The following is a 26,699-nucleotide window of genomic DNA, read 5'->3' on the forward strand; positions in this document are numbered from 1 at the left end:
TTACAGAACTCAATTAGTCTTTCTCCTCTTTCATTCCTTGTCCCAAGCCCATATTCTCCTGTAACCTTTTCTTCTACTCCTTCCCCTACAACTGCATTCCAGTCGCCCATGACTATTAGATTTTCGTCCCCCTTTACATACTGCATTACCCTTTCAATATCCTCATACACTTTCTCTATCTGTTCATCTTCAGCTTGCGACGTCGGCATGTATACCTGAACTATCGTTATCGGTGTTGGTCTGCTGTCGATTCTGATTAGAACAACCCGGTCACTGAATTGTTCACAGTAACACACCCTCTGCCCTACCTTCCTATTCATAACGAATCCTACACCTGTTATACCATTTTCTGCTGCTGTTGATATTACCCGATACTCATCTGACCAGAAATCCTTGTCTTCCTTCCACTTCACTTCACTGACCCCTACTATATCTAGATTGAGCCTTTGCATTTCCCTTTTCAGATTTTCTAGTTTCCCTACCACGTTCAAGCTTCTGACATTCCATGCCCCGACTCGTAGAACGCTATCCTTTCGTTGATTATTCAATCTTTTTCTCATGGTAACCTCCCCCTTGGCAGTTCCCTCCCAGAGATCCGAATGGGGGACTATTCCGGAATCTTTTGCCAATGGAGAGATCATCATGACACTTCTTCAAATACAGGCCACATGTCCTGTGGATGCACATTACGTGTCTTTAATGCAGTGGTTTCCATTGCCTTCTGCATCCTAATGTCGTTGATCATTGTTGATTCTTCCGCCTTTATGGGCAATTTCCCACCCCTAGGACAAGAGAGTGCCCTGAACCTCTATCCGCTCCTCCGCCCTCTTTGACATAGCCGTTGGCAGAATGAGGCTCACTTCTTATGCCGGAAGTCTTCGGCCGCCAATGCTGATTATTTACCAAACTTTAGGCAGTGGCGGGGATCGAACCCAGGACCGAAGACATTTTGATTATGAATCAAAGACGCTACCCCTAGACCACAGGTATACGGTATCTATATACTCGTTTCTTAAAAGTAAGTCTGGGACACAAAAACGAAATTATAAAACATGCATGTACAGTAGTGGAGCCCCTCCTCGCGTTCCTTCCCTATGCCAACTAGCCACGATACAGAATACCGGTTAGCGTAACCGGTATGAGATATATGTGGGCGCTGTCATTGCTCACAGTGTCACGCAGGCGCCGTATGCCTCGCCTCCTCGTGAGCGGCTAGACAACCTACAACACTCGCAAGTTGTGCCATGTTGCCGATCTGTCCCTTTGTCCAGCTCTTCAAGTAACATTCCAACTACAAGTTTTAAAACTTCCTTCTATATTTGTCCGTTTTTCTACATTGTGTATATTGTGCTGTTATAGTCCTTCAGTGATGATGGTTTTATGAACGTAAGCCGTCAGAGGAATGAAGTAATTTTCGTACAGCGGATGGTTGCTAGTGTATTTCATATCTTTTCCATGTATTCTAAAAAGGACAATGACGTCTGAGAAGCTCAAACATAGTATCCTTCATCCTTTAAATTTTACCCACTTGTCACCAGTGGACAGTAGTCAATCATGATTTCCAAGAAAACATTGAACCGAGTGGGAGACAGCTGCCTTTTCTTACACTTTCTCCTAGGTCCGTCCAGTTTGTACTTTCTATTCTCACTTTCCCTTATGCTTTTTTATGTAAATATAGTGATTTTATAAGTAGTCTGGTTTTCCAGTCCACTCTCCTTTCCCTCTTTGGAATTGCTACGTTATCCCAAGCTACACTATCAGGTGCCTTTTCCAGGTGTGTAATACATGTATATCTCTTCCTTTTCAATAAATGCCTCTTCCAAACCTCACAGTTTTTCTATTGTACCTCTTCTGCCTGTATTCCGCCTAAAAGCAAATTTCTCCTCTGCCAAATTCTCCACCATTAGCTTACCGAGTCCTTCATTAATGCCGGCCGGAGTGGCCGAGCGGTTAGTGAGGTTTAAGTAGTTCTAAGTTCTAGGGGACTGATGACCTCAGAAGTTAAGTCCCATTGTGCTCAGAGCCATTTTGAGCCTTCATTAATGGTTTTTCACAGAAAAGAGGCTAATCGTCCCATGCTCACTGTATTTCTTGGGTCCCTGTTTCTGTGGCACTGAAATCATTACCGTAGTGAGAAGGTCCTCTGGCCAGTCACCACTATTACACAGTTCGTTAAAAAACTCAGTGCTTCTCTTACTTCTTCTTGGTTGAAACATTTTAGTATTTCTCCTGGTACCGTATCTGTACCTACTGTTTTCCAATTTTTCTGTGTGGCTGTTGCACTCTTTACCTCTTCCATTATGATTGGTGGTCTTTCCTCATCATTTCAAGCGTTTACGTTTCAGACTGTTGTTTTGTGATCTGCCATGCAACTGTTTCAAGAAGTGCTCCCGTCTCTGGAGTTCGCCCTCACGATCATTGTACAGCACAATGAGATTTTCACGCTGCAGTGGAGGGTCGCTGATATTAAACATTCTGGCATATTAAAACTGTGTGCTGGACCAATATTTTTTTTATTCAAAATATCAAATTGTAAAAACTGATATCCCCGACTGCATCTTAATTGTAAATCTGTTACATACATTCTATTACTTAACCATTCCGAAACCATTTACACAAATCGACTGAGCTACCCCAGCACGGCTCACGACCTGTCTTGACAGCCTCACTTCCGCCAGTACCGCATCTCCTACCTTCCAAACTTCACAGAAGCTCTCCTGTGAAACCTGAAACACTAGCTCTCTTCGAAGAAGTTCGTGTCTCGGTCCGGCATACTCTTTTAATCTGCCCAGGAAGCTTCATATCACCGTACACTCCCCTGCAGAGTGAAAATTTTCATTCTGGAAGTATCACTCAGTCTGTGACTAAGCCATGTCTCCGCAGTATCCTCTCTTCCAAGAGTGCTAGTCTTGTACGTTTTGCACGAGAGCTTCTTGAAGTTTGGAAGGTAGTAAATGCGGTACTGGAGTAAGTAAGCCTATGTGGACGGATAGTGCTTCGTGATTGTGTATCTGTCAGTTGTCAGTAAAGCTCTTGCCTGCGGAAGGCAACGGTTCCGAGTTCGAGTCTCGGTTTGGCACACAGTTTTAATGTGTCAAAAAATTTCATTGTAAATCATATTTTAGTCTTAACTGAGAATTTTTACACTAGCACTACTTGGTGAGCTTTAGTCCCTGGTTGTAATCTTTTATTAGTTGTACAATAAATCATATGTTACCTTCCTAATCATTTCTTCAATTGCGTCGTACTCCTCTATTAGCCATATTCCTAGCCTGCTCTTTTTCTCAACAGACTTCATTATTCAGCCTGCGATTGATCTTCCGTGCATTTTCATTGTTCTTCCTTTTGAGTTTCCTTCTCTCACCCATCTTCGAAACCGTTTTCTGTTTAACTCATGGTTTTTTGGCCATTTTCTATTTACGTTTCCCATAATTTTCTGTCCTTTCTTTATGATTCCATCGTTCCGCATATTCCAGTAATCATTCACGTTATCAGATTGTTCTGTGTCTCGCACTGTCTTAATAAGCCGAAATGGTAGCAGTTCCATAATTCTTTCTTCCCCGATTTTTGCTTTCGCTGGTATTCCCCTGCTTCTGCTTTTTTTAATTTTATTTCTGTTTCTGTCATAAGGAAATTGTGGCCGTTATTAATATCTACACCAAATAATAGTGCGTCTTCTTGATTCCCTTTCTGCGAATAATTCCGCTAGCATAAAATCAGTGTAGTTTCTGTGTAAATCCCTAGGTCGTTTCCATGCGTAGGTCGCCCTGTGATTTCTGAACCATCCAGTTGTTACAACTATGCCTCTATGATTCCTTCCTTCCGATTTCCCACGACAGGATTTCAGTCACCTGCTAACGTCTTGCAGTGTCCTTGATTATTGTCAATTATTTTCTCTGTTATATTACACATTCCATCTACGAGGAAGTTGGCATATACAACTGGATAACAAACATATATTTTTGTACTTCTTTCAGCCGTACGCTCATATCCATTCAGCTGCAAAGTCTACATTTTCCACACTTTGAGCCATTTCCTTTGTTGTAATCTATCCTACTCTATTCCTCCCTTTAATTTGCCATTTGCCATACTGAGTAGTACATTACCTATTCATCTGAAAGCAATTCTCAACGTTCATCCCACCTTATTCCGGCAACTCCAACCAGGTTCACATTATTCTTTTCCATCTTTACGATTCTCTAATTCTCCTGCTTGCAACAGCTTTCTGATATTGTAGATATCGACATTTTTTTGGTATTATTCCTCCTCTGAACACACCAGCCTCCATCCCCTCCCCATGGAGATCAAAGCAGGGGATTGTTTTAGCTCCTGATATTGATCTACATTGTGAGCAAGCCATGTTTGAATGTCACATAGGGATATACTGGTGTAGTTACTCGTTCATAGTCACATTTAGTGTTGCGTTTTTACTTTACCGTATGTTGGTAGTATACCCTGATGAAAAAAAATCATAGTGGTACGAAAGGGTTGTGCGACATTAACGAAGGTTGGCAGTCGTGTTTCTACATATGAAACATGGCGTCTATTCTCATTTCGCGCCAGTCGCATAGAAGTTGTGCTAAAAGCAGCATTATGAGGATACAAATCAATAAGTTTCTTTTAATTTAAGTCAATGGTCCCAAATTTTTGTTAACAGTTTACCGGTTTCGGTCTATAATGACCATCATCAGATCTGTTTTATGAAAACAAAGTCCTAATGTACAGCAGCCATAGTGGTATCGTAAAATGTTAAATGCAAATGTTAGGACGATGCCACTGTGGCTGCTGTACATTAGGACTTTGTTTTTATAAAACAGATCTGATGATGGTCATTATAGACCGAAACCGGTAATCTGTTAACAAAAATTTGTGACCACAGAAGTAAATTAAAGGAAACTTATTGTATATACAGGTCACTGTTTTATTAGCGACAATGTCGCAGCTTATGATACAAAACAAGTTTGCTTCCAGTACACGCTGTAACCGTTGCGATCGTTAGTTGTCTTTGAGACTGATCTTGGTGAGTTGATGTCGACAAGAATGCTTTTAAGACGACTACGACGCCATTATCAACGCCTCACTGAGTTCGAACAAGTCTACATCTACATCTAGATCTATATGGTTACTCTGAAATTCGCACTTAAGTGCCTGGCAGAGCGTTCATCGAACCATTCATACTACTTCTCTACCAGTCCACTCTCGAATGGCGCGTAGGAAAAAGGAAAACCTAAATCTTTCCATTCGAGCTCTTATTTCTCTTATTTTATTATGATGATCATTTCTTCCTACTTAAGTGGGTGTCAACAAAATATTTTCGCATTCGGAAGAAAACCGCCTTTGTTTCAGTGACTGCCACCCCAACTCGCGTATCATATCAGTGACACTCTCATCCCTTTTGCGCTCTAACACGAAACGAGCTGCCCTTCTTTGTACTTTTTCGGTGACCTCCGTCAATCTTACCGGGTAAGGATCCCACACCGCGCAGCAATATTCCAGCACAGGACGGACAAGTGTAATGTATGCTGTCTCTGTAGTGGGTTTGTAGCATCTTCTAAATGCTCTGCCAACAAAGCGCAGTCTTTGTTTCGCCTTCCCCACAATATTATCTATGTGGTCCTTCCTTTTAAGTTGCTCGTAATTGTAATTCTTATGTATTTAGTCGAATTGACATCAGATTTGTGCGATTTATCGTATACCCAAAATTTATCCGGTTTATTTTAGTACCCATGTGGATGACCTTTCACTTTTCTTTGTTTAGTGCCAATTGTCACTTTTCGCACCATACAGAAATTCTCTCTAGGTCATTTTGTTATTGGAATTGATCGTCTGATAATTCCACTAGACGGTAAATTACAGCGTCATCTGCAAACAATCTAAGGGGGCTGCTCAGATTATCACCTAGATCGTTTATGTAAATCAGGAACAGCAGAGAAATTATCTTGCGGAACGCCAGATATCACTTCTGTTCAGCTCGATGATTTACCGCCTATCACTACGAACTGTGACCTCTCTGAGAGGAAACCACGAAACCAATGCACGCAATTTGATTAATAGTTGTTTGTGAGGAACTGTATCAAAGGCCTTCTGGAAATCTAGGAGTATGGAATCGATCTCAAACCCCTTGTCGATAACACTTATTACTTCATGGGAATAAAGAGCTAGCAGTGTTGCACAAGAACGATATAATCTGAATCCGTGTTGGTTATGTATCAAAAAGTCATTTTCTTCGAGGTGATTCATAATGTTCGTGTAACAGTATATGATCCAAAATCCTACTGCAAAATGAGGTCAGTGATAAGGGTTTGTACTTCAGTGGGTTACTCCTATTTCCTTTCTTGAATATTGGTGTGACCTGTGTTACTTTCCAGTCTTTAGGAACAAACCTTTCGTCAAGTGAGCGGTTGTATATGATTGCTAAGAAAGGCGCTAGTGTGTCTGCATACTCCGAAAGGAACCCGATTAGTATACCATCTGCACAAGAAGACTTGCTTTTCTTGAGTGATTTGAGTTGTTTCGCAACAGCGAAGATATCTTCTTTTATGTCACTCAATCTAACGGCTGTTCTGTTTTCGAATTCTGGAATATTTACTTCGTCTTCTTTCGTGACCGAATTACGGAAAACTATTTAGTAACTCCACTTTAGTGACATCATCATCGGTAATAGGGTTAAGAGAAGCTATATGTTCCTTTGCGTTACTGCAGAAAGACTTGGCAGGAGTGTAGCCATTGTGCGTGATTGCTGGCAGTGTTGATCACGGGAATCTATGGCCTCAAGAGAATCAGACTCCGGACGGCCACATGATACTACCAGAAGGGAAGACCATCGTGTTCGGCGTATGGCTCTGGTGCATCGTATTGCATCTGAAAAAGAAATCTGAGCAGCAGTTGGTACCACAGTGAGACAACGAACTGTTACAAATCGGTTACTTCAAGGAAAGCTCCCAGCCAGACTCCTTATAGCCTGTATTCCACTTACCTTAGATCACCGCCATTTGCGACTACAATGGTGTGCAGCGAGCGTTCATTGGAGGGCCGGGTGTAGGTCTGTTGTGTTTCCCGTTGAAAGCTGATTCTGTCTCGGTGCGAGTGATGGCCGTGTGTTGGTTAGAAAGAGGCCAGTTGAGGGCCTGTAACCAACCTGTCTGCGTGCTGGACACACTGGACCTACACCTGGAGCTATGCTCTGGGGTGAGATTTTGTACGACAGCAGGAGAATTCTAGTGGTTATCCCACGCACTCTGACGCCGCAATTGAACGCCAGTCTGGCGGTTCGACCTGTTGTGGTGCCATTCATGAACAGCATTACAGGCGTTCTTTTTTGTCCAGCGGGATAACTACTGTAGCCCAAAATGATCTACAGAGTGTTGACACGGTGTACTTGCTGCTCGATCACCAGATCTGTCTCCAATCAGCACGTATGGAACATAATCCGAAGACAACTCCAGCGTTATCCACAAAGAGCATTAACCATCCCTGTATTGAGCAAGCAAGTGTAACAGACACGGAACATCACCCCACAAACTGACATCCGACACTTGTACAACACAATGCATGTACGTTTGCATGCTCGCATTCGACGTTCTGGTGGTTACCGGATATTAATGTGCCAGCATTTCATATTTGCAATGGCTTGTCTCGCTCTTACATTAGCCTGTGATCTTTCAATATTAATCACTTAAATAAGTTATTCACGAAATATCATTATTTTACATTAACTATTTTTTATTGTTGAAAATTTTCTCCGTCAGTATACTTTAAAAATCCTCAAATAAATTTACAGAAGAATTAAAAACCTTTTACCACCAAACAGAAGATTATAGTTACTACCGCGAAACACACACGCGCTGAATAAGCTGTCACTGTAGCTTCTGCTGCTTCAGCCAATAAATATTTAAAACTTATCCGAGTCTGTTTTGCTTATAATCCGTATGAAATTTGCAGGAATGTTTTTGGATAAATCTATGTAACAATAAAATACGAGTATAACTGTTGAAGTAAAACAGCCAATTCTAGAATTTAAATAATTCGCTTGCAGGGGCCATAGCCTCTCGTATAATTTCATGTAGCATTCTAAATTTCTTTATCATAATTTACATTTTCTTATCGCATGCCAACCTGAAATTTCTTCAGTAGAAGTCTACACAGAAGTTTTATTCAACTTGAAAAATGTCGTTGTTGAAGGGTTTGTTGGTTGGTTGATTTGTGGGAGGGAACCAAACAGCGAGGTCATCGGCCCCATCGTTCAAAAGGTGATGAATAAATAGGTGATGTGTACTTGTTCCAGCAGTGAAGGCTTATCTTTTACCATGCTGAATGTCATTGTTTCTTACGGCAGCATCACACGTCTCCACAGTCGAGGTCTTCTAGCTCACATCTGTGCGGTAGCGGTTGACTCGGAGGTAGCCGTGTTTTATCTGTAGGAATCGAAAAACGTTTTACAACAATTGAAGAGCAGAAGCAAGAAGTCATCTTCGTTTCGCGCACAGAAAAATTATGGGTAGTTCATATCACCATTAACAATGATCACTTTTCTTTAATAGTATCAAACGCATCAAGCGATATTTGGCGGCAAGGGAGGCGGGTGGGGGTAGGTGACGGGTAGGAGTACAACACACCCTCATTTCAGAGACTGGTGGAGTGTGAGATACGGTTTCTGACACCCACCCTACCCTCCAAATTCCCCCAGAGTTGTATATGTTCCATACTTTGAGCCATCGTAAGGAACTTAAGGATGACGCTGTACTTCAGCAAATGTACGAATAGCATTTTGGTTGACAGCAGTTGTAGACTTGAAACAAAAAAGCCTCTAAGTGCCAAAATTATAAATTTCAGGAATATGAGTGTTTAGTACACTAGGTAATTAATGGTCATAATTGCACGATTAATATGGTTTATTTGAAAGTTAAGCATAGTAAAGATCTAATTTCCAAAGAAAATTACAAACATTGTATTGTTACAGTATAAAAAGCTTACTGAAAGTGGAAACGTAATGAAAAGCTCTCAGTAACACTGTTCAGTACTCAGCAAAAGCATACTGGAAGTTAATTATGCTTTTGTATAACCCTACGTGGTCATTATTTGTCAGGTACTGCGTCACTTCAATCAAACGTTCCTTCTTTTCTTCACAGATGTGGCTTGAAACATCCAGGGAAGGTAGCTGTATTTTCTTGATGTCCTGTACTCGTACACCTTTCCTCAAAATAGGGATACCTTCTCAGGCTTCAATTTCATTTAAACTTCTCCTGATCTTAAGTCCATGAGGCTTATGTTTGTCTAACCTCAGCCTCTGTACTTCGGATATGTTCACTCTGTGCACTATGGGACTTGACATCTATGGTCATCAGTCCCCTAGAACTTAGAACTACTTAAACCTAACTAACCTAAGGACATCACACAGCACCCAGTCGTGATGAGGCAGAGAAAATCCCTGACCCCGCCCGGAATCGAACCCGGGAACCCGGGCGTGGGAAGCGAGAACGCTACCGCACGACCACGAGCTGCGGACTTCGGATATGTTTAGATTTGCTGTGTGTATATAGCAATCTGCTGTTTCCTTGAAATATAAGACGTCAGATGAATTCACGTTGCTGACTGTAAATGGCTTTATTTGTCATGGCGATTGTATCATGTCCTTGGAACGTTTGGTAAAGCTAGAATAAACATTCTGTCCAGATATGGAGTAGGTTATCGATCAGTAATGAGACTTACCTCGTATGCCACGCAAGTTTTTCCAGCAATACATTTATTACTTGAACTTAATAATTCATTCCATTCATTTTTCAGTTTTTTCCTCGTTGCTGTGACAGCAACTTCTCCTATAACACGTCGTTTTTGTACACTCAGACTGTTACAAGGATCTGCTGCCTCCTCCATTTTATCTGGCACCGAGCGGTAAACGCGCTGAACATAGAGCCTTACATGTGGTAACAGCAGTGGCTAATAAGCGTCATGCCATCCGTTGCTTGCATTTGAAATTACGTTTCCTTCAATGGCAATTTGAGCCGTTCATATGTTTTTGGGCTTGGCACGTAGATACCATTTCACACAGAACTTCCAAATCCCTTATAATTCCACTTAGAGCCTTTTTTATTTCAAGTCTTCAGTTTTTGCTTGGAACTGTGTCTTTGAGGCAACTATCTGTCAGACAATGTTGAACGTCTGATATTTCCAACTACGACCTGGCCTCTCCTCCTTTCTCTCTGTTCGCTCCATTTTTCATTCCGTGCGTCGTAATTCACCGCAAGGAGAAGTGCTAATGAGGTTTACGTTCTGTCACTATACCAAATGTTTTCTGAACGCCACCTTCATTCACTGCTCCCTTGAATCGAGTCCCTGCACTCTACTTTCTCAATCAAATTATGTTTTCATTTTTTCCTTTAAGATGAAACGCACAGTGCGTGTAAAATAGCAATGAACATTATCCGTAACAGCAGTGTGCAGTAAATCTATGTTCAGTGTGTGTGTGGTTTGAGGTTTTCGGGCGCTAAACAGCGTGGTCAGCAGCGCGCAAACGCATAGAAACAGGAACACATGCGGTGAAGGGACGAAGACGGACAGCGAACAAGGAGAACGGCTAAAAGACACAGGCCTGACGCAGTTCCAAATCCTCACACAGAGAGGCAAAACAAGAGGAAAAGAAACGCACTAAAAAAGGAAAGGAAACACAAGGAAAAGAGAACAGAAATCGAAGTGAAACAAGTAGGTACTCGTGACTGGCGGACCTCTTACCTAAAACCTAGGTGAGCCAGTCACCCAGCAGCACATTAAAATCCTCTCCCTAAAATCCGAGGCAACAAATTGGACAGGACACAAACCGTAAGACCTTAACCACAGTCGTTGCATCGCCTTGCAAAATAGAGGGCAGATCCGGTGGCAAGGAAACCACCACCCTCTGGTCAGAGAATAAAGGACAGTCAAGCAAAATGTGGCGGACAATAATCTGAACGCCGCAAGTACTGCAGATTGGGGGGTCCTCCCGGCGGAGTAAAAATCCATGCGTTAAGGGACTGTGCCCGATGCGGAGGCTGGCCTTGACCAGACGCAGCTTATTTTCACCAACTGCCAGCCACTCCTCTTCACACTGACGCATAACACGAAAACGCAAAAGGGGCGTAACAGCATGGAGGGGGACGGCACATTCAACAACGTGAGGGAGGGAACATGCATCTTTGGCAGCCATATCCACCAGTTCGTTTCTCCTAATACCCACGTGCCCCGGCACCCAGCAGAAGGAAACCTCCTTCCCCTGCCGTTGCAGGTGGAATAGGGCATCATGGATGTTCTGGACGACCGTATCCGCTGGGTACAAGTGTTGCATGGTCTGAAGGGCACTCAGGGAGTCAGAACAGATGAGAAACTTAAGACTGGGAACACATCTCATCCTCTACAATGCCCGCAAAATCGCAAACAATTCGGCATCAAAGATGGTAAACGCCGCAGGAAGCCGTAACTTGACGACTCGATCAGGGAAAACAACAGCACAACCAACAGAGTCCCCCTGTTTAGAGCCATCCGTAAATACTGGTACATGGTCGGGATGCTGGTTTAAAATATCGTAAAATAAGGAGGTAAAAACAAACGCAAGAGTGCAGCTCCTCCGGTACTCTGACAAGTCTAAAATGACGCTGGGCCTCTGGAGCAACCAGGGAGGTAGGCGGGTAAAACCCTGGAGTTGGGGTGGCACACGCTTCACACCAAGGAACTCAAGCAAATGCTTGGCGCCAATCCCAAATGGTCTCGTTGCCCTGGGAGGACTGGAAAAGAGACGTTCCATAGGCGGTCGGGCAACAGTAGGGTACGCAGGGGAGGTAGGACAGGCAAGGAATTGACCCATCCGTCGCACCATAAGGAGTTTCCGCCGGATGGCGAGCGGCGGTTCCCATGCCTCAGCACACAGGCTGGGGATGGGCTGGTACGGAAGGCACCAGTGGCCATTCTGATACCCTCATGGTGTACTGCGTCAAGAATCTTCAGATACGAAGGCCTCGCTGACCCATACACAGTGCATCCATAGTCAAGACGCTACCGGACGAAAGCCCTATAAAACTGCAGCAGACGCGCCCGATCTGCTCCCCAGGACCGATGGCTCAGACAATTCAAAATATTCAGTACCTTCAGGGCCCGCACCTTGAGGTGGAATCAAAAGTGAGGCCCAGGAACCTCACAGCGTCTCTAAAAGGAAGAATGGTGTCCCTCAGACGCAATTCAGGGGAGGTAAAAGCACGTCGAGAACGATTAAAGTGAACACACACACATTTGTCTGCAGAAAAGGTAAAACCCGTCTTCGCAGTCCATGCCTCTAATCGCTCTATGTTCATAAAAGGTCTCAGAAGAAAGTGCAACTAATATCTTTCCGGCTCATGACTTTTTTCTCAAAATCAAAAGACCGAAATCGTTACCATGGAGCAGGACCTAAGGAACTGGATCCATACTTACGACTTTGCGTAGTAATATTCATGAATTATTTCTTATTGCACAACAACGTAGCACTGACTGCCTAACACACCTACGCACATTATCGGTATACAAATATGCTTAATGGTTTAGCAGAAATAGTATTTATCATTCACGCTAAAGCTAGTCACTGAAGGGGTCTTCTTGTCCCCACATTAAAAATGTAGTTTGCTTGCCATTGCTGAACCAATATGTCATCAGATTGTCCGGTGTCTGTTACGGCAAACACATCTCTAAGGAGTACCGAAGATCTCAGTTGATCAAATATCATTTATCATTAGAAGTCTACCTGCGACAAATATTTTTCAATTAAATGATTGCTCACTTTCTAATAAACTGAAACAAATGTACTCAGGATTTATCAGCAGAGTAACCATACATCAATATGCGTTGGTTCATCGTGACAAATTTGTGACGAATTTTCGCTTCCCCAGAAGAGATAAAATCATGCAAATATGTAACAGTGGGTTGGCTCATGTTAAATTTTCGTTCTGTAGCACTGAACTGAATTTTCCATCTCTCTCCATTTCATACTAAATTACTAAACGATATGCATGCAGTCGAATGTTCTGTGATTGACTGATCTAAACAAGGTGCAGTAGCATGCGTTTACAGAGGCCGAATTTTTTACTGCGCTTGCAGTCAGTTTCGAATTTGTTTGCTTCTGTCTCTCACCCTCCCGCCCTTTCAAATATTTACGTCTGTTTCCACATGAATGTAACACGCTTAATGCAACGAGTTGTGTAAATTTAACGGGCTATCGAATTACGTGATTATGGCCATTTTCCGTGTTTAATGAGCTGCTAGTCGGTGATTAAAAGTGACTTGACACGACTCTGTGAGTCTTAGAATCGCAGGATAGTCTATCTGAGCATACATCCCGTTGCAGTTGCCAAGAAAAAGAGCGATTCATTCCAGTTACTGGTTTTGGAGGAAGGTGCACGCATGTAACTGAAACGCAACACTTGCAAGGTCTTCCATGTACTAGGCTATGTGAGTGTAGAATCAAAAATGTTTCTCCCAACAACCAACATAGAAAAAAAAGACTATCGTGAATCAGTGACGTAAAAATTTTTCAGTCAAAGACATAAAGTCTGCTTTCGAGTCAGCGATCATATCTGGCATATAATTAATAGTTATCCGCCTTTCTGCCACCATCCGATCATTAGGAGTATCCTGATATGATTAGCAACGTCAAATGTTGTGTACATGCAGGTGTTCATGTACCTGTGTATAAAGTATTTAACATTTATCCTTATAGTGCTGCTAATGATCTGACGCTGACACAAGACCGAAACTGGTAATATTGTGCATTTAATAACAAATTGATGTGAAACGAAAATGTTTAGCTGCGAAGTTCTTACCAGCAATAATGTGGCACATGAATAGAGCAGCTACATGTGACTAATGGCAAGTTTCAGTTTTACTTGCTGTCCAAAGCGAATTAGTGATCCCTGAGCTGACAGAAGTCGGCAAAAAGCGAATTAGCGCAGCGGTGACGGAACCGAACCGTCGTCGACTGGTGACAGGTAACAACTGCTAATGAGTCCTCGACACCTTTGTTGGTGGGAAGAGGGTAATCATCTCGAACGAAGCTCACGTAATCAGAGTCACACATGAAGTGCCAGATTCGTCAGTGGAAAGCTAACACTTGCATTATTGGGAAAACACAACAAGGTGGTGCTATTCAGCTTGGGAATATGATTTACAGCATTTCACATTTGCAATCGAGTTACCAGTTTCTCTTTACACAATATTCCGACAAGTTCCCTTGTTGTTTTCATTGGACTTCGAGCACAGATTTCGTTGTCCGCTGTCTGGACTTCATATAAACTGTGAACGATGTAGTTTGTTCACGACATTTATGACCGAGTTTTCTGCGGGGGATCGGAGGAAACAAGATTCATCTTCCAAACCCAGGACACATAGACAGCCATGGGAGACTATAGATGTGGGGGAGCAAGCAGTGCTCTTCAGTGCACGTACCTATACACTCTGTCACTGGAGGAATGATCAGTATTGACGAAAATGACAGGAACGATCATTGGAAGCAAAAAAGTTATGTGCACTTCTTCGTCTTTGGTAATGTGGAACACATCTCTTCTACTGCAAGCTCTTTGCCTTGTATATTTTGAAAGGAAGTAATATAGACCAAAACAAGAAGAAATTGTTGTGTAAACATGTGCTCTTAAGTGCATGCATAAGATGTGTGAGCACTTGTCCATCCTCGCACCTCTGGAACATATAAATCTTCTACTGAAAAAAGTGGTCATATCTCTGAAGGTATGCGTTTTAGAGACCATGTTTATTAAAAAATTATTTCTTGTTTTGACCATTACTATTTCCTCCCTAAATGTGGAAAACAAAGAGCTTGTAGTAGAAGATACTTGTTTTATGCAGCCGTAGATGAAGAAGTGCTCATAGCTCTTAAAGGTTTTTAGAGCCCATGTATAATGGACTTTATTGCTTCAAAAGATTGTTCCTGTGATTTGACTAGATATCGACCATCCCTCTTGGTATGCACTCGTGTAATACTAAATGACTTAAGACGGTACACAAGGTACGTTTCCAGCTGGAGGTTGCCTTACTAACGGCGTTCACGGGCGGTATTCCACACAGTTGTGGAACGGACTGTATTCTACTCATTAAGAGATACAGTCTTACGTTCAAGATATAACACAATAATGCGTATTTATGTTAGAAACTGTGTGTATGCATCGAGGCAGCATAACTTATGGTGCGAAATTTAACCAGCGTATACTCATCGAGTGTTTGAGAACGGAAGCATTTGGCGGCTTGAAAACAACTTCAAACACAATTTTTAACGTCGCCGAAAATTTTTTCGTTGACACCCACCACAAAATAATGAAAAGAAAAATCTTACCGCTTACTACATTTTAGCTGTGGTAAAGCTTCAGCATTAGACATGACGTTTAACCAATTCTTTGCTAATAACTCTAATCGGAAAATATTTTGCAGACAATGCCCTTCTATACCATTTAATATACTATCAAAATTTATCACTGTACGACACACAGTTCAGCAGACACGTCGTCATAAACATTGAGATGCATGAGCAACTAACTTTTCTTAAAACAGAGCTGCTGATGCTGTTTTTAAAATGAGAATTCGATTTTTTTTTAAATGCAGCTGTTGGGGGCAGGGGATTACTGATTTTGTTGCTGGTGAACTCTGGTTTAGCACGACACGGCACAACAATTCCTTCGCAATCATGTTTCCTGTATACACAAGTATTATCTTGTTACATCGCTGTTATTCTCAGCAGCCGGGCACAAAACACACGCGGCCAGAAATCGACCGATGTCTACCGACCTCAGCCGACCCAGAGATAACCCCCGTTCAAGACGTTGTAAACGAACTGCACACACTGCGTGCCGTCGTAGCCGTCTTTAAAGGACGATTCGTTCAACAGAAATACAGATCCAACACAAATTCTATGCCAGCGCTATAAACGAACCTACGAATAAGAAAACTGTAAGGATTGCCATTCTCCAAAAACTACTTAATAGGCGAGAAAGCAGAGAGCTATTGAGGAGTTTTCCGGTGTATTTCGCCGAACTATAAGCCGATTCCTGTGCTGCACTTAATCCAAGGCCTCTTTCTCTGTCAATGGAAGTATGTGCCAATCTAACTTCTACTGCCTCCCTCTATACACCTTCCCTGAAGTTTGTCGCCGGCTTCACGACGATGGTGTGGTATCTTTGTGCTCACTGAAAGGCCATTTTCGGCGACAGCTGAACTATTTTGTAGGGAGCACATTGTGCTCATGTGGGAGCGATGTAGACGCTTGTAAAACAATAAACTGGTAGCCAAGCTCGCAGGAATTCTTTTTATTCTATGATTACCGGTTTCGGCAAAACTAAAGCCGCCATCATCGGATCCGACGATGGCGGCTTTAGTTTCGCTGAAACCGGTAATCATGGAACAAAAAAAATTCCTATAATCTTGGTTACCAGTTTATTGTTTGACAGCTGAACTAGTTGCCTGCTGGAATTGTGTGTAACGTTTGTAATCCCTACATCTTTCTTCGAGAGTTCTTATAGTTTGTCCTATGTACGTACTCAAAATAAGAAAAACTATCTGGTAACCCTTACGTAATTGGGAATTGACCACTAGACGTCACTAGGGCTGGCTCCGACAGTACTACAAGAGGAGGCGAGGTGTGTTGTGTGCTCAGTGAAGATGCAGGTACAGTAGAACTGGTCGCTCAGGAGAGTTCAGTTACGTGTTAAAGCTGCCTAAGTCAGTTGATGGATACGTGATTGTTAAGCGGAAACGCGGAGGTATAGCCACAGCTAAACCACAGTCACGTAGATCTCATGTCTTGGCAAACAAGGACCATCGAACACTCGCATGAAACCAATGCGTAAAGCAACATTCGTGAGTTCCAGTGTGCTGCAAACACTCCTGATATCATAATGACTCTGCGAATGGATTAAAAAGAAGGAACTACAGCGGTCTAGACGTTCTTCATAAGCCACACATTTCTGTAATCAATGCTAAGCGACGATTAAGATAGTTTAAAGAGTGGATGATCACAACAAGTGATTTGGGGTGATGAACCACACCATGTTCTGTGACAGTTGGGTTTGGCGAAACGCTGGAGTAAATTACCTGTCATCATGTGTATTTCCAACAGTAACGTGCGGATGAGGTGATACGGGGCTGTTTCTTCCGGTTAGGGTGTGGTCTCCATATTGCGCTCAAGAAAACGCTAAATGCGGGGGGATATGAACGCATTCTACATTCTACAATAGAGAAACAGTGCAGAGACAATGTTTGTTGGTATCAGTTCGACAATGTGTACTGTTATGGAGTAGCAAGAGTGAGGGAATGTTTTGCAGACAACGTCATTCTTGAAATGGACTAGCCTTTCCAATGTTCCGACCTGAACCTGATGGAACATATAAGGGACAAGTTAGAACGCCGACTTCGCTCAAGACCCCAACATACAACATTCCTACCTTCTCTTTTAACGAAGAACAGGCTGTCTTTCGTCCACAGACGAACTCCAAACTGAATGTGTCGCTATTAGAGTTCAAGCCGTCATAAAGGCGATGGCTGAACACATCACAAATTAACGTTCACTGACTGATGTAATACGTTTCTTCATATAGTGTACGATGTGCCACACCTGTATAGTACGGGGCGTACCTCAAGGTTTTTGAGCTCTGAATTATCTGCCAGGCAACACAGTAGACCGTTTCGATAGCGAGGAATGTGAATGAGCTCTTTCCTGCATTAAAATCATCTTCTTCCTGTTTACTTTCTCCAAATTTCAATCTATGGGTAAACATAAACTTCCAATAAACCACTGATAGTGAGTTCTACGAATAAGGAAGCCCTAACGACTCGACGACCAAGCACCAGATCACACTAAATATTCACTTTCTAGAAACCATAATCGTTCTCGTGGATTTTAATTGATTTCTGCGATTCTGAAATGCGGCAGTTAGTATTCGTTATTACTTAGTATCGCCTCCTCTCTGAAAACTTCACTTTATAAAGAACTTCTATCATTACCTTCCTCCAGAATTAAAGTTTGAAAATCCACTTGCTACAGTCTGTGCTATACTTAACATCGTGCATAAGCTGAAATTGTGGACATTAAGCTATTAACACCTGTGATAGACGATTTGAATGATAGGATTTAATACCGGATTGCCGTACGCGTATGTCATTTTATACGGAAGTGTTTGGTCCCTCTGCAGACATTTCTTTTGCTCCATTTTCTATTTCGTTCATCAATATAAAGGTGTTTCGACTGGAGGCATTTATCTTTTAAGTACCCTGTTTATGCAGTTTGCACTGCTAGGGTTGACCTAAATTCTTCATACAAGTCCAGTTGTTTTCGTTGCTCCACATCTCTCGACGCAGTAACTCACACTGAACTTGTATTAAAAACTCGTCCGTTTACTTGTTCATAGAGTACTGGCGATGTAGTCTAATGGGCGGAAGAAAAACTTAACATTATTTAAGTCAATTCACCACTGTAAAAAGTTTTGTAAGTTTTAAATTTCTCGTCCAATAAGGTTTCTATATGCCTGTATTAACTGAATTCTGTTTTTTTACCACCAATAGAATATGTAGATTTCACAGCATCCAATCTTCCCTTGCCCTTTTCCAGAGCGAGCGTCTGACCAATTCTGCGTTCAGCTGCAACTGGCCAGATGGCAGCGCACGTTTCAAGCGCTCCGTGCTAATCTTCATGCTCAGGGCTTCACAGCCGATGGAGATAACAGTTGGAAAAACGTACTCCTTGTCAAGGCAGACGCTCTTGCAGGTAGGTGATGGTTAATCTAATGATACATTGTGACAAAGCTTCATTTTAATAAAATTAATGCTCTTCAAGGTAACGCCAATAATTTACGAAACTTTGAATGCTTCAGAGAACTCTAGTCAGTCACCACATTTTCTAGAAATTTTGAGGCTCTTTGCGTCTCCACAAATAGAGAGGGACGACCCGAGATGGATTATTCGTATGGTAATCTGAAGACAAACTTCAGAAGTCTAGGGATAGCGATACGCACATATGCAGATGGCGGTAGTGTAGCGTACACAAGATATAAAAGGGCAGTACATCGGTGAAGCTGTCATTAGTACTCAGGTATTCCATGTCAATAAGTTTCGGACGTGATTATGTCAACACTAAGGGAATTAAGAGACTTTGAACGTGGAATGATAGTAGGAGCTAGACGCATGGGACATTCCTTTTCGGGATATTCCGAGATCCACAGTGTCAAGAGTATGCCGAGAACATCCAGTTTCATGCGTTATCTCTCACCATGGACAACGCAGTGGCCGACGACCTTCGCGTAACGACAGAGAGCAGCGGCGTTTGCGTAGAGTTGTCAGTGCTAACAACAAGCAACACTGCATGAAATAACAGCAGAAATCAATGTGGGGCGTACGAAAAACGTATCTGTTAGGACACTGCGGCGAAATTTGGCTTTAATGTCAGTAGACGACTGACGTGAGTGCCTTTGCTAACAACATGACATAGCCTATAGTGCCACTCCTGACCTCGTGACTATAACGGTTGGACCCTAGATGGCTGGAAACCCCTGGTCTGGTCAGATGAGGCCCGATTTCGGTTGGTAAGAGCTGATGCGAGGTTTCGAATGTGGCCCAGACCCCAAGAAGCCATGGAGCTAAGTTGTCAACAAGGCAATTGTTCAAGCTTGTGGTGGCTCCATAACGGTATGGGTAGTGTTAACATCAAATGGACTGGGTCCTGTGGTCCATTTGAGCCGATCGTTGACTGAAAAGAGTTATGTTCCCAAACAATTATGGGACTTCTATGAAATAATGCGCCATATCACCAGGCCACAATTATTCGCGGTTGGTTTGGAGAACATTCTGAACAGATCGAGTGTATGATTTGGCCACTCAGATTGCCCATCATGAATCCCAACGAACATTTATAGGACCTAATCGAGAGGGTATTTCATGCACAAAATCCTGCACGGGCAACTGTTTCGCAATTATGGACGACTATAGAGGCAGCAAGGGTCAGTGGAGTTCCAACTATTGTTGAGTCCGTGCCACGTCGAGCTGCTGGACAACGCCGGGCAAAAGGAAGTCTGATATGACATTAGGAGGTATCCCATTACTTTTGTCACTTCAGTACAGATCCCATTTTGGATTAAACAGTGAACCTCTCATCATTATCGCTTTATGTCTCTCAAGTAAGAAAAGAAAGAGTCGTATGCCATTGTTGGCTGGGTGATGCCAAGGAGGTGTTCAGCTGCCTAATCGTATGAGTTTTGTTCTGCCGCACTTTATGTGTCGTATCTGTACTTTGCTTAGTGTAAGAAATTGTAACTGGTGTGTGTACAATGTTTTATCTGTATGATGACGACACGTGGAGGTGAAACCTAGTGTGGGCACAGGATCAACTCCTCTTGAATAGCACCAAAAAACAGCCGCGTGTTATATCCTAACGGGAGGGTCACTATCAACTGCTTCGCATGCCCTCATTTCAGGAGAGACCACAGAGAGGCTTGCAATTTAATCGCGGATTAAGTACGCCACAGGGGCAGCCGTGGCAATGCATCATAAATTTGGAGTGCTGTCCGACAACGAGACGAAATGGTAATTTCTGCAAGTAGTCGCCCTCCCCAGATTCCCATACGTTCCTTTCTGTTTTGTCTGAATAGGACGTTGAGGCAGCCCGTCCAGCGGAACCCTATTCTCCTTCCGGAGCCCCAAATTATGCTGGCCAGCCAGTACTGGTGTTTAGTCCCTTTTCAATAGCGATCTCTGTTTCTGAATCGGCATTAGCGCGCCTGTCCCAAGCGAAACGCTGTTTGTCCCCCCCCCCCCCCCCCCCCAAAGTTGGTGATTCCCATGAGCCGAAAGCAACAAGATACAGAAGATCTTGTAGACTCAGTTAATGACAGGTTTCCCCAGAATCGAATTGAAATAAAAGTGCACTAGTGCTCCTTGCCACTCAAGTAGTTAAACGTGAAATTAATTTGACAAAGAAAAGCAAGCATCGTGTGAATAAAAAAAGAGACTGTAGATGGCAGGCAAGACAAATGCTTATCATTATCTAAATAGGAATAAAAATATGAGAAGATGGTCTGACACAGGCTGACATCATACAACTCCCCGTGCGTGTATCTAGGATATCGTAACTTCCACTGAGCATGGCGGCGCCGGACTTGGGTTCTGGATGTGACAATGTACCGAGATGATGGAAATGGGTGCGACAGATGATGGCAGCCCATGGTACCACGGTCCTATATTGTTTAAGTATTATTTACAACCATCCAGTCTTACTGGGCACGAGTGTTAATCTCTGGGAACTCAGCGATTGCGGCAAATACGCCGTTACATTTGTCCTCCCAGCGCGGTTCCAGTCAATGACAGTGCTTACCTAGCCCCACTGGTGCTGTGTTATGCCCCTTGGACTCCTCGAGCAGCAAAGGCCGTAGCAGATCCGGCGCGGTGTCTTGTCCCGGTGAAGGTGACCACGTGATGGTGAGGTGACCAAGTGATGGTGAGGCGACCCAGAGCTCCAAACACCGTACTAGAGGACGAACGGGTACAGCTGTTTGCGCGGGCCCTAGTGGGCTCGTGGGATGCCCGGAGAACAAGAAGGCAGCTTGATCCCGACAAGTAGTCCTGCAGTGGTGGCAGAGCACAGGGCCCCCGAAAGCCCAGGCAATCCAGTCCTGTACGCAGCCAGTGCCCGGGACAAGATGTTGCAGCAGCAGGCGCCGATTCATGCATTACAGGAAGGACTGAGGTTCATATCCTTACGTGACCATGATAAATCGGATCTGATCCGTAATTATTGTTTGCGGGATCGTTCGGAAAACAGCTTTGTAGCAAACAACAAAGGTACAGTCGACGTCTAGCCTCATTCCATCAACACATGTATCTAGCCTTCGAAGAATGGAAGTATAATGTTAAAGATCCTGTTGATTGGCGACTCCATAGTGTCCTGTGCACTACGACCAGATAATGGGTATACTTGGAAGGAGAGACAGCATTGGTCGTATATTTTTGTTTATTATCGCAAAATCGATTTTCGGTCACTTAGTGACCATCTTCAGTGCTGTAATAAACAAAAATATACGACCAATGCTGTCTCTCCTTCCAAGTTAAAGATACTATCAACCACAGGTCTCACCTCTGTAATCCCGTATTCAAGGTCGCTAAGGCAAGATTGTATTCCATTCTGAAGTAACCTGTTCAAATCCCTGAGGAAAGGGTCTGGGGTAAAGTTTTGGAGCACTAGACTTTCCAGCAACGATGTGAATCACGTTCCAAACCTCTCCAGAGAAGAGTGTCTTGGGAATAAGAATCTCTGGCACTGCTAATTGCGATTCGCCCCTTGGCTGCGGACGTTCGCTTTTGACTTGAGAGGAATACACCACATGCTGGAACAGGTTAAACCCGTCCCTTCCCTTATCATGATTTACCACAGAAACACACACACACACACACACACACACACACACACACACACACACACACACACACATTCATTGCAGGCACCTACAAGAAGAAGATACATTTAAGTCGTAATTCTCACACACCGCCAGGAGTGAAGCCACTGAGCACGGGGGAAGACAATAAGACAATCGCTTTCCGTTGGGTGTAAGACCCCTCTGTCTATTAACGATGAGCTCTCAGAGACGATGTACAAGGTCAGCTAGGACAAGGATGACGAAGGAAGTCTGCCGAGTTCTTTTCAAAATAGCTTGTATGCTTGTTAATCGATCAGCAAAGACACGGCGAACCTAAATCAAGATTGGATGCGGTGATATGACTCCCGGCCGTATCGTATCTAGTGTCAATCATAGCGGCAACTAGCACCCTAGTAACCCTTCCGATATGTTATCGCTGGTATCTAATAATTTGTTGTACGTTATTTCGGGCAATTGTTCCTTATACTTCTCGAGAACAATAAAGTACGTGAAAGTACTTTGTTTCACATCGTTTGATATTTACTAGGATTCACCTTACGTATATCGTTAAAAAGTAATTCAGGTTACAACGAATTGGTCAGGTTTCTGAAGTATTAACTGGGTTCTCCTTTCCGAACGCAGTCTGACCACAATTGTCAATATTCTCAAAATTCCAATTGAGAAAGAATGAGAATCTTTTCAAATCACAATCTTTTCAACTAAATACCGCTGATTCCTAGACTTTGTGAAGTGAGTAACATCTCTCCATGGTTTATTTACGTCATGAAAAGTTTGCCGTTGGCCTCCAAACTATTGCTCGTTACATATCGGCACTCGTCGAAACATTTGGTGCCCTTACGAGACGACTGCTGCCAACCTCAGTGATCTAACAGTGGTAATACTGTACATGAAATGTATTCGCAGTTGCAAATTTGAATAGCTATCAGCTGTATAAGAGAATGACGACAGTGAGAATTTGTGGCAGACCGGGACTCGAGCCCGGATTTCCGCTATACGCGAGCGTTCGGCTCAACGGCTTTGACTATCCGTGCACCAATCACGGCCAGACCCAGGCTTCCAAATGTCGTTGTTTCTACGTCACAACGTGTACACATATATTATGTAATTCCCGTATAGTAGAGGACATTTTAATTGGAAGCCCCTGCCCGGTATCACCGGATTTTTTAAAAAAAAAAAAAAAAAAAACACTGCATCGTTCTTCTTAACAACACTGGCACTGGCAATATCGTAGTTGTAGCACTTTTGTAGCGATGGTAATCCTTGTACTACGTGTTTCAATTTTTGTTTTGTGTGAGGAGGACTGAGTGCAATAAAGATCGATTATTGGGTTTTATAGCTTTATGTAATAGTGAATTATGGATAAAGACAACTTTAGTAAATTAAACACTCCCTGTACACCTACAAAACGTAACCTTGATCGTGAAACGGATGAAATAGATAGTTAATATATTAACCTAAAAATGCCCACATAAGGTTCATACGACTATACAGAAAAGAAAGCGATTGCAGAAGTATAAAAGTCGATGGGTAGTGGAATATGGTGTTTGGCTAACTAATGATCAACAGAACGAATACAATGGAAACTGCAAATTATTTGAAATTGTATTTACAATTTATTCAGTTGGAATAGGTCTGGTTACTGTAAAAAACCTTAGTGCATGCATGTGTTGTGATGTATGTATGTATATTGTTATGGTTATGAAGGCTGGCTGTACAGGTGGTTGGTGGTGGGTGAGGTGAACTGTTTATTCCTGTTACCTTTAGATTAAGTAACACCTGAAAACAAAACATCATCAGTATAAATCAGGAATGATAAAAAAACTTCTAGGCTTCTTCACTAATTTCAGGACTCTGCTTCTGCTTCTTCGTCTATAGTTCATCTTGCAGTGATTAAAAAAAATGTTACTGGGGCTGAACCAGCCTTAGCACACTATAGTATAAAACATAATTTGCCCTACAACCGTACAGACTGTACTGTAAAAGTCAATAAAGTCGAACAGTCAACGGGTAATACTGCCGGTTCATAGTGTGCAATGGGCACAATATTTCGGCCATCAGACGTGTCACCTTCGTCAGTTGCGCTGACCAACTGAGCTCCTGATTGGCTGACTGATTTTGACTTTAGGGGATGTCTGGATCTCGTTTCTTTTGTAGTTATGGCACTTGTGGTGCCTTGCCATCTTAACTGCTCTACTCGTTTGCCTTTTTAATTCTAATTCTTCTTTTGTTACACTGTGTCTCTTACTGCGCGCTTTATTCAGGTAATAGGCACGGCCGCCTCCTGAGGTTGGTTTAAAAAAACAGGTGGACCCCCCCCCCCCCACACGCCCACGCCTGCGTAATGGCCACCACAAAAAATCTATTTCCATCTCTGCATGATGGTTAGCTTTCACTAAAGCAAGGTCTCGCAGGATGTGGGTACTGTCGTGATTGCGTATGTCTGGTTAAGGTTAACCGTTAATAAGCACTCATCTGGGTGCCGTGCTGCGGCTCGCGTTGGTGCTGTTTGTAGGTTTCTGCCCTTTGTTGCAGGCCAGACGGTATCGTTTAGTTGGCATGGTTGCGGTTGTTTGTCCTCTTCTCGTGTTGACTGGCGTCACTTGGTTTCGCAAGCGTTGCCTGTCCGCTAGTGGCAGCAGCTGCGGTTATCAATATGTAGTAACCGTTGCCCTATCTTTGGGGCGACGTCGATGTTTTACCGTGTTGTGTGAGTGTAGCAGTTCGGTGGCGACTCAGGAGGAGAAGCCAGGTCCGCGCAGTGCCAGAACACGCCGGGACCACTTGCGGCACGCATGGACCTCCGGATGGAAGGGCTGTGGTCACAAGGGTGCACGATTTCGTCGTAAACCGGATCCAGCAAGCTTTACGTTGAGTGCATTTCAATCCAAGTAGAGCGGAGTCAGTCACCCGTGTGGGCCCCGTAGGACGTATGTCATGTTGTGACAAATTATCATCGCACCATCAGGTGCAGTTTGGTGGATCTGCGTACCGCTTAGTACTTGAAGACCCTGCTGTGTTAAAAGCACATGGCTCAGTGATTAGATGGTGTGGTTACTCAACTGTGAATTAATAAAGCAGCGAAGAGATTTGTTTCATTCTGCCAACCATCGTCAGAGTTGTCACAGTGAGTTCAGTGTGCATTTGTGTACCTAATGAATTTGATGTCACTCATTTGGTACCTGGTTTTGTCTCACTTTGGGATTGTTTCCGCACTGACGTGTGGTTGCTGATTCTGGTTGGTTACATTTCAGTTTTGCCTCGCACGCAAATCGAGTGGGGTTTTAGTTACTGTTAGTTTGTCTGGTGTTCTGTACTGTGACTTGTTTGGACAGATTTTCGGGTTTTTGCAATCGGACGGAAATATGGTAGTGGTTCCTTTCTCGTTCCGAACGCTCTAAACACAGCATTCTGAGAACGTAGTGCAGACAGCCGGTTGCATTTGGTTTATGGGACGTCAGGTAGCTTCAGCAAGATTATCATTAGTCATTCGTTAGACTGCCATTTGTCTGAGTTACCATCTTGTGAAGTGAATGCAACTCTTGGCTGCCTATCTCATCGCTCGCGAAACTGTTTGTTGTCGGACCTTCTCAGAGGCCGATTCCTGGAGTACCGTCTGTGACTGGTCCTTGTGTTTTATTTTTTTATTATTTATTAGCATACGTTGCAATGCCTACATTAAAGGTTATGTATGTCTTGTTAATAGTTCTAGTCGCCTTCTGGAATTAATCTAGCAGTGTATGGTTGTGTTACAAGGTTCACCATCATCTTATTTCACCCATTTGATGAGCAGTTGCTTGTTCCTTTTAATTAACCTTTGCTGGTATTTGCTGTTTTACTGCAGGTTCTCTAAATCTTTTTATATAATTTCCGTTCCTCGCGAGTAAGGCCTTCTGTCGTGATTGTGATCATTTGCTATAAAAATTTGATATTTTTATTGTAGCAGTAAGCTTTAAAACTTTATTTACTGCCACTCCAGGCGTCTGATACCTTCTACTGTGTTTGTGGCCACTTATCTTTTAATATTTCAATACCTGTAAGTTGTAAATTGCAGCGAGTTCTTAAACATTCTTAATTTATTGCCATTCTTGGCGTGTAAGGCCTTCAGCCGTGACCACAGTGGATTTTTTAAACATTATTTGTATCTGTATTTTATGGTGATTTGCTAAATTGTAACGCACTGAAAACACTATCGTTTACACGGCAGTTTATTCCTTCATTAATATCGTGTGGCATTTTTTATTTATTGTTGAGTCTGGAATTAATGTTTTAAAAATAAATGTGTGT

General features: G+C 42.9%; 1 protein-coding gene across 1 annotated transcript in view; it reads left to right on the forward strand.

The window, feature by feature from the left end:
- The window catches only part of LOC126417731 (odorant receptor coreceptor-like), an 89,740-nt gene that overhangs the window by 26,068 nt on the left and 36,973 nt on the right, over positions 1–26,699 (forward strand). The window contains exon 5 of the mRNA XM_050085144.1: positions 18,602–18,757. Coding sequence (XP_049941101.1) covers positions 18,602–18,757 — 156 coding nt within the window. The remainder of the gene's footprint in view (positions 1–18,601; positions 18,758–26,699) is intronic.

This window comes from Schistocerca serialis, chromosome 1, assembly GCF_023864345.2.
Source record: "Schistocerca serialis cubense isolate TAMUIC-IGC-003099 chromosome 1, iqSchSeri2.2, whole genome shotgun sequence".
Taxonomy (NCBI): domain Eukaryota; kingdom Metazoa; phylum Arthropoda; class Insecta; order Orthoptera; family Acrididae; genus Schistocerca; species Schistocerca serialis.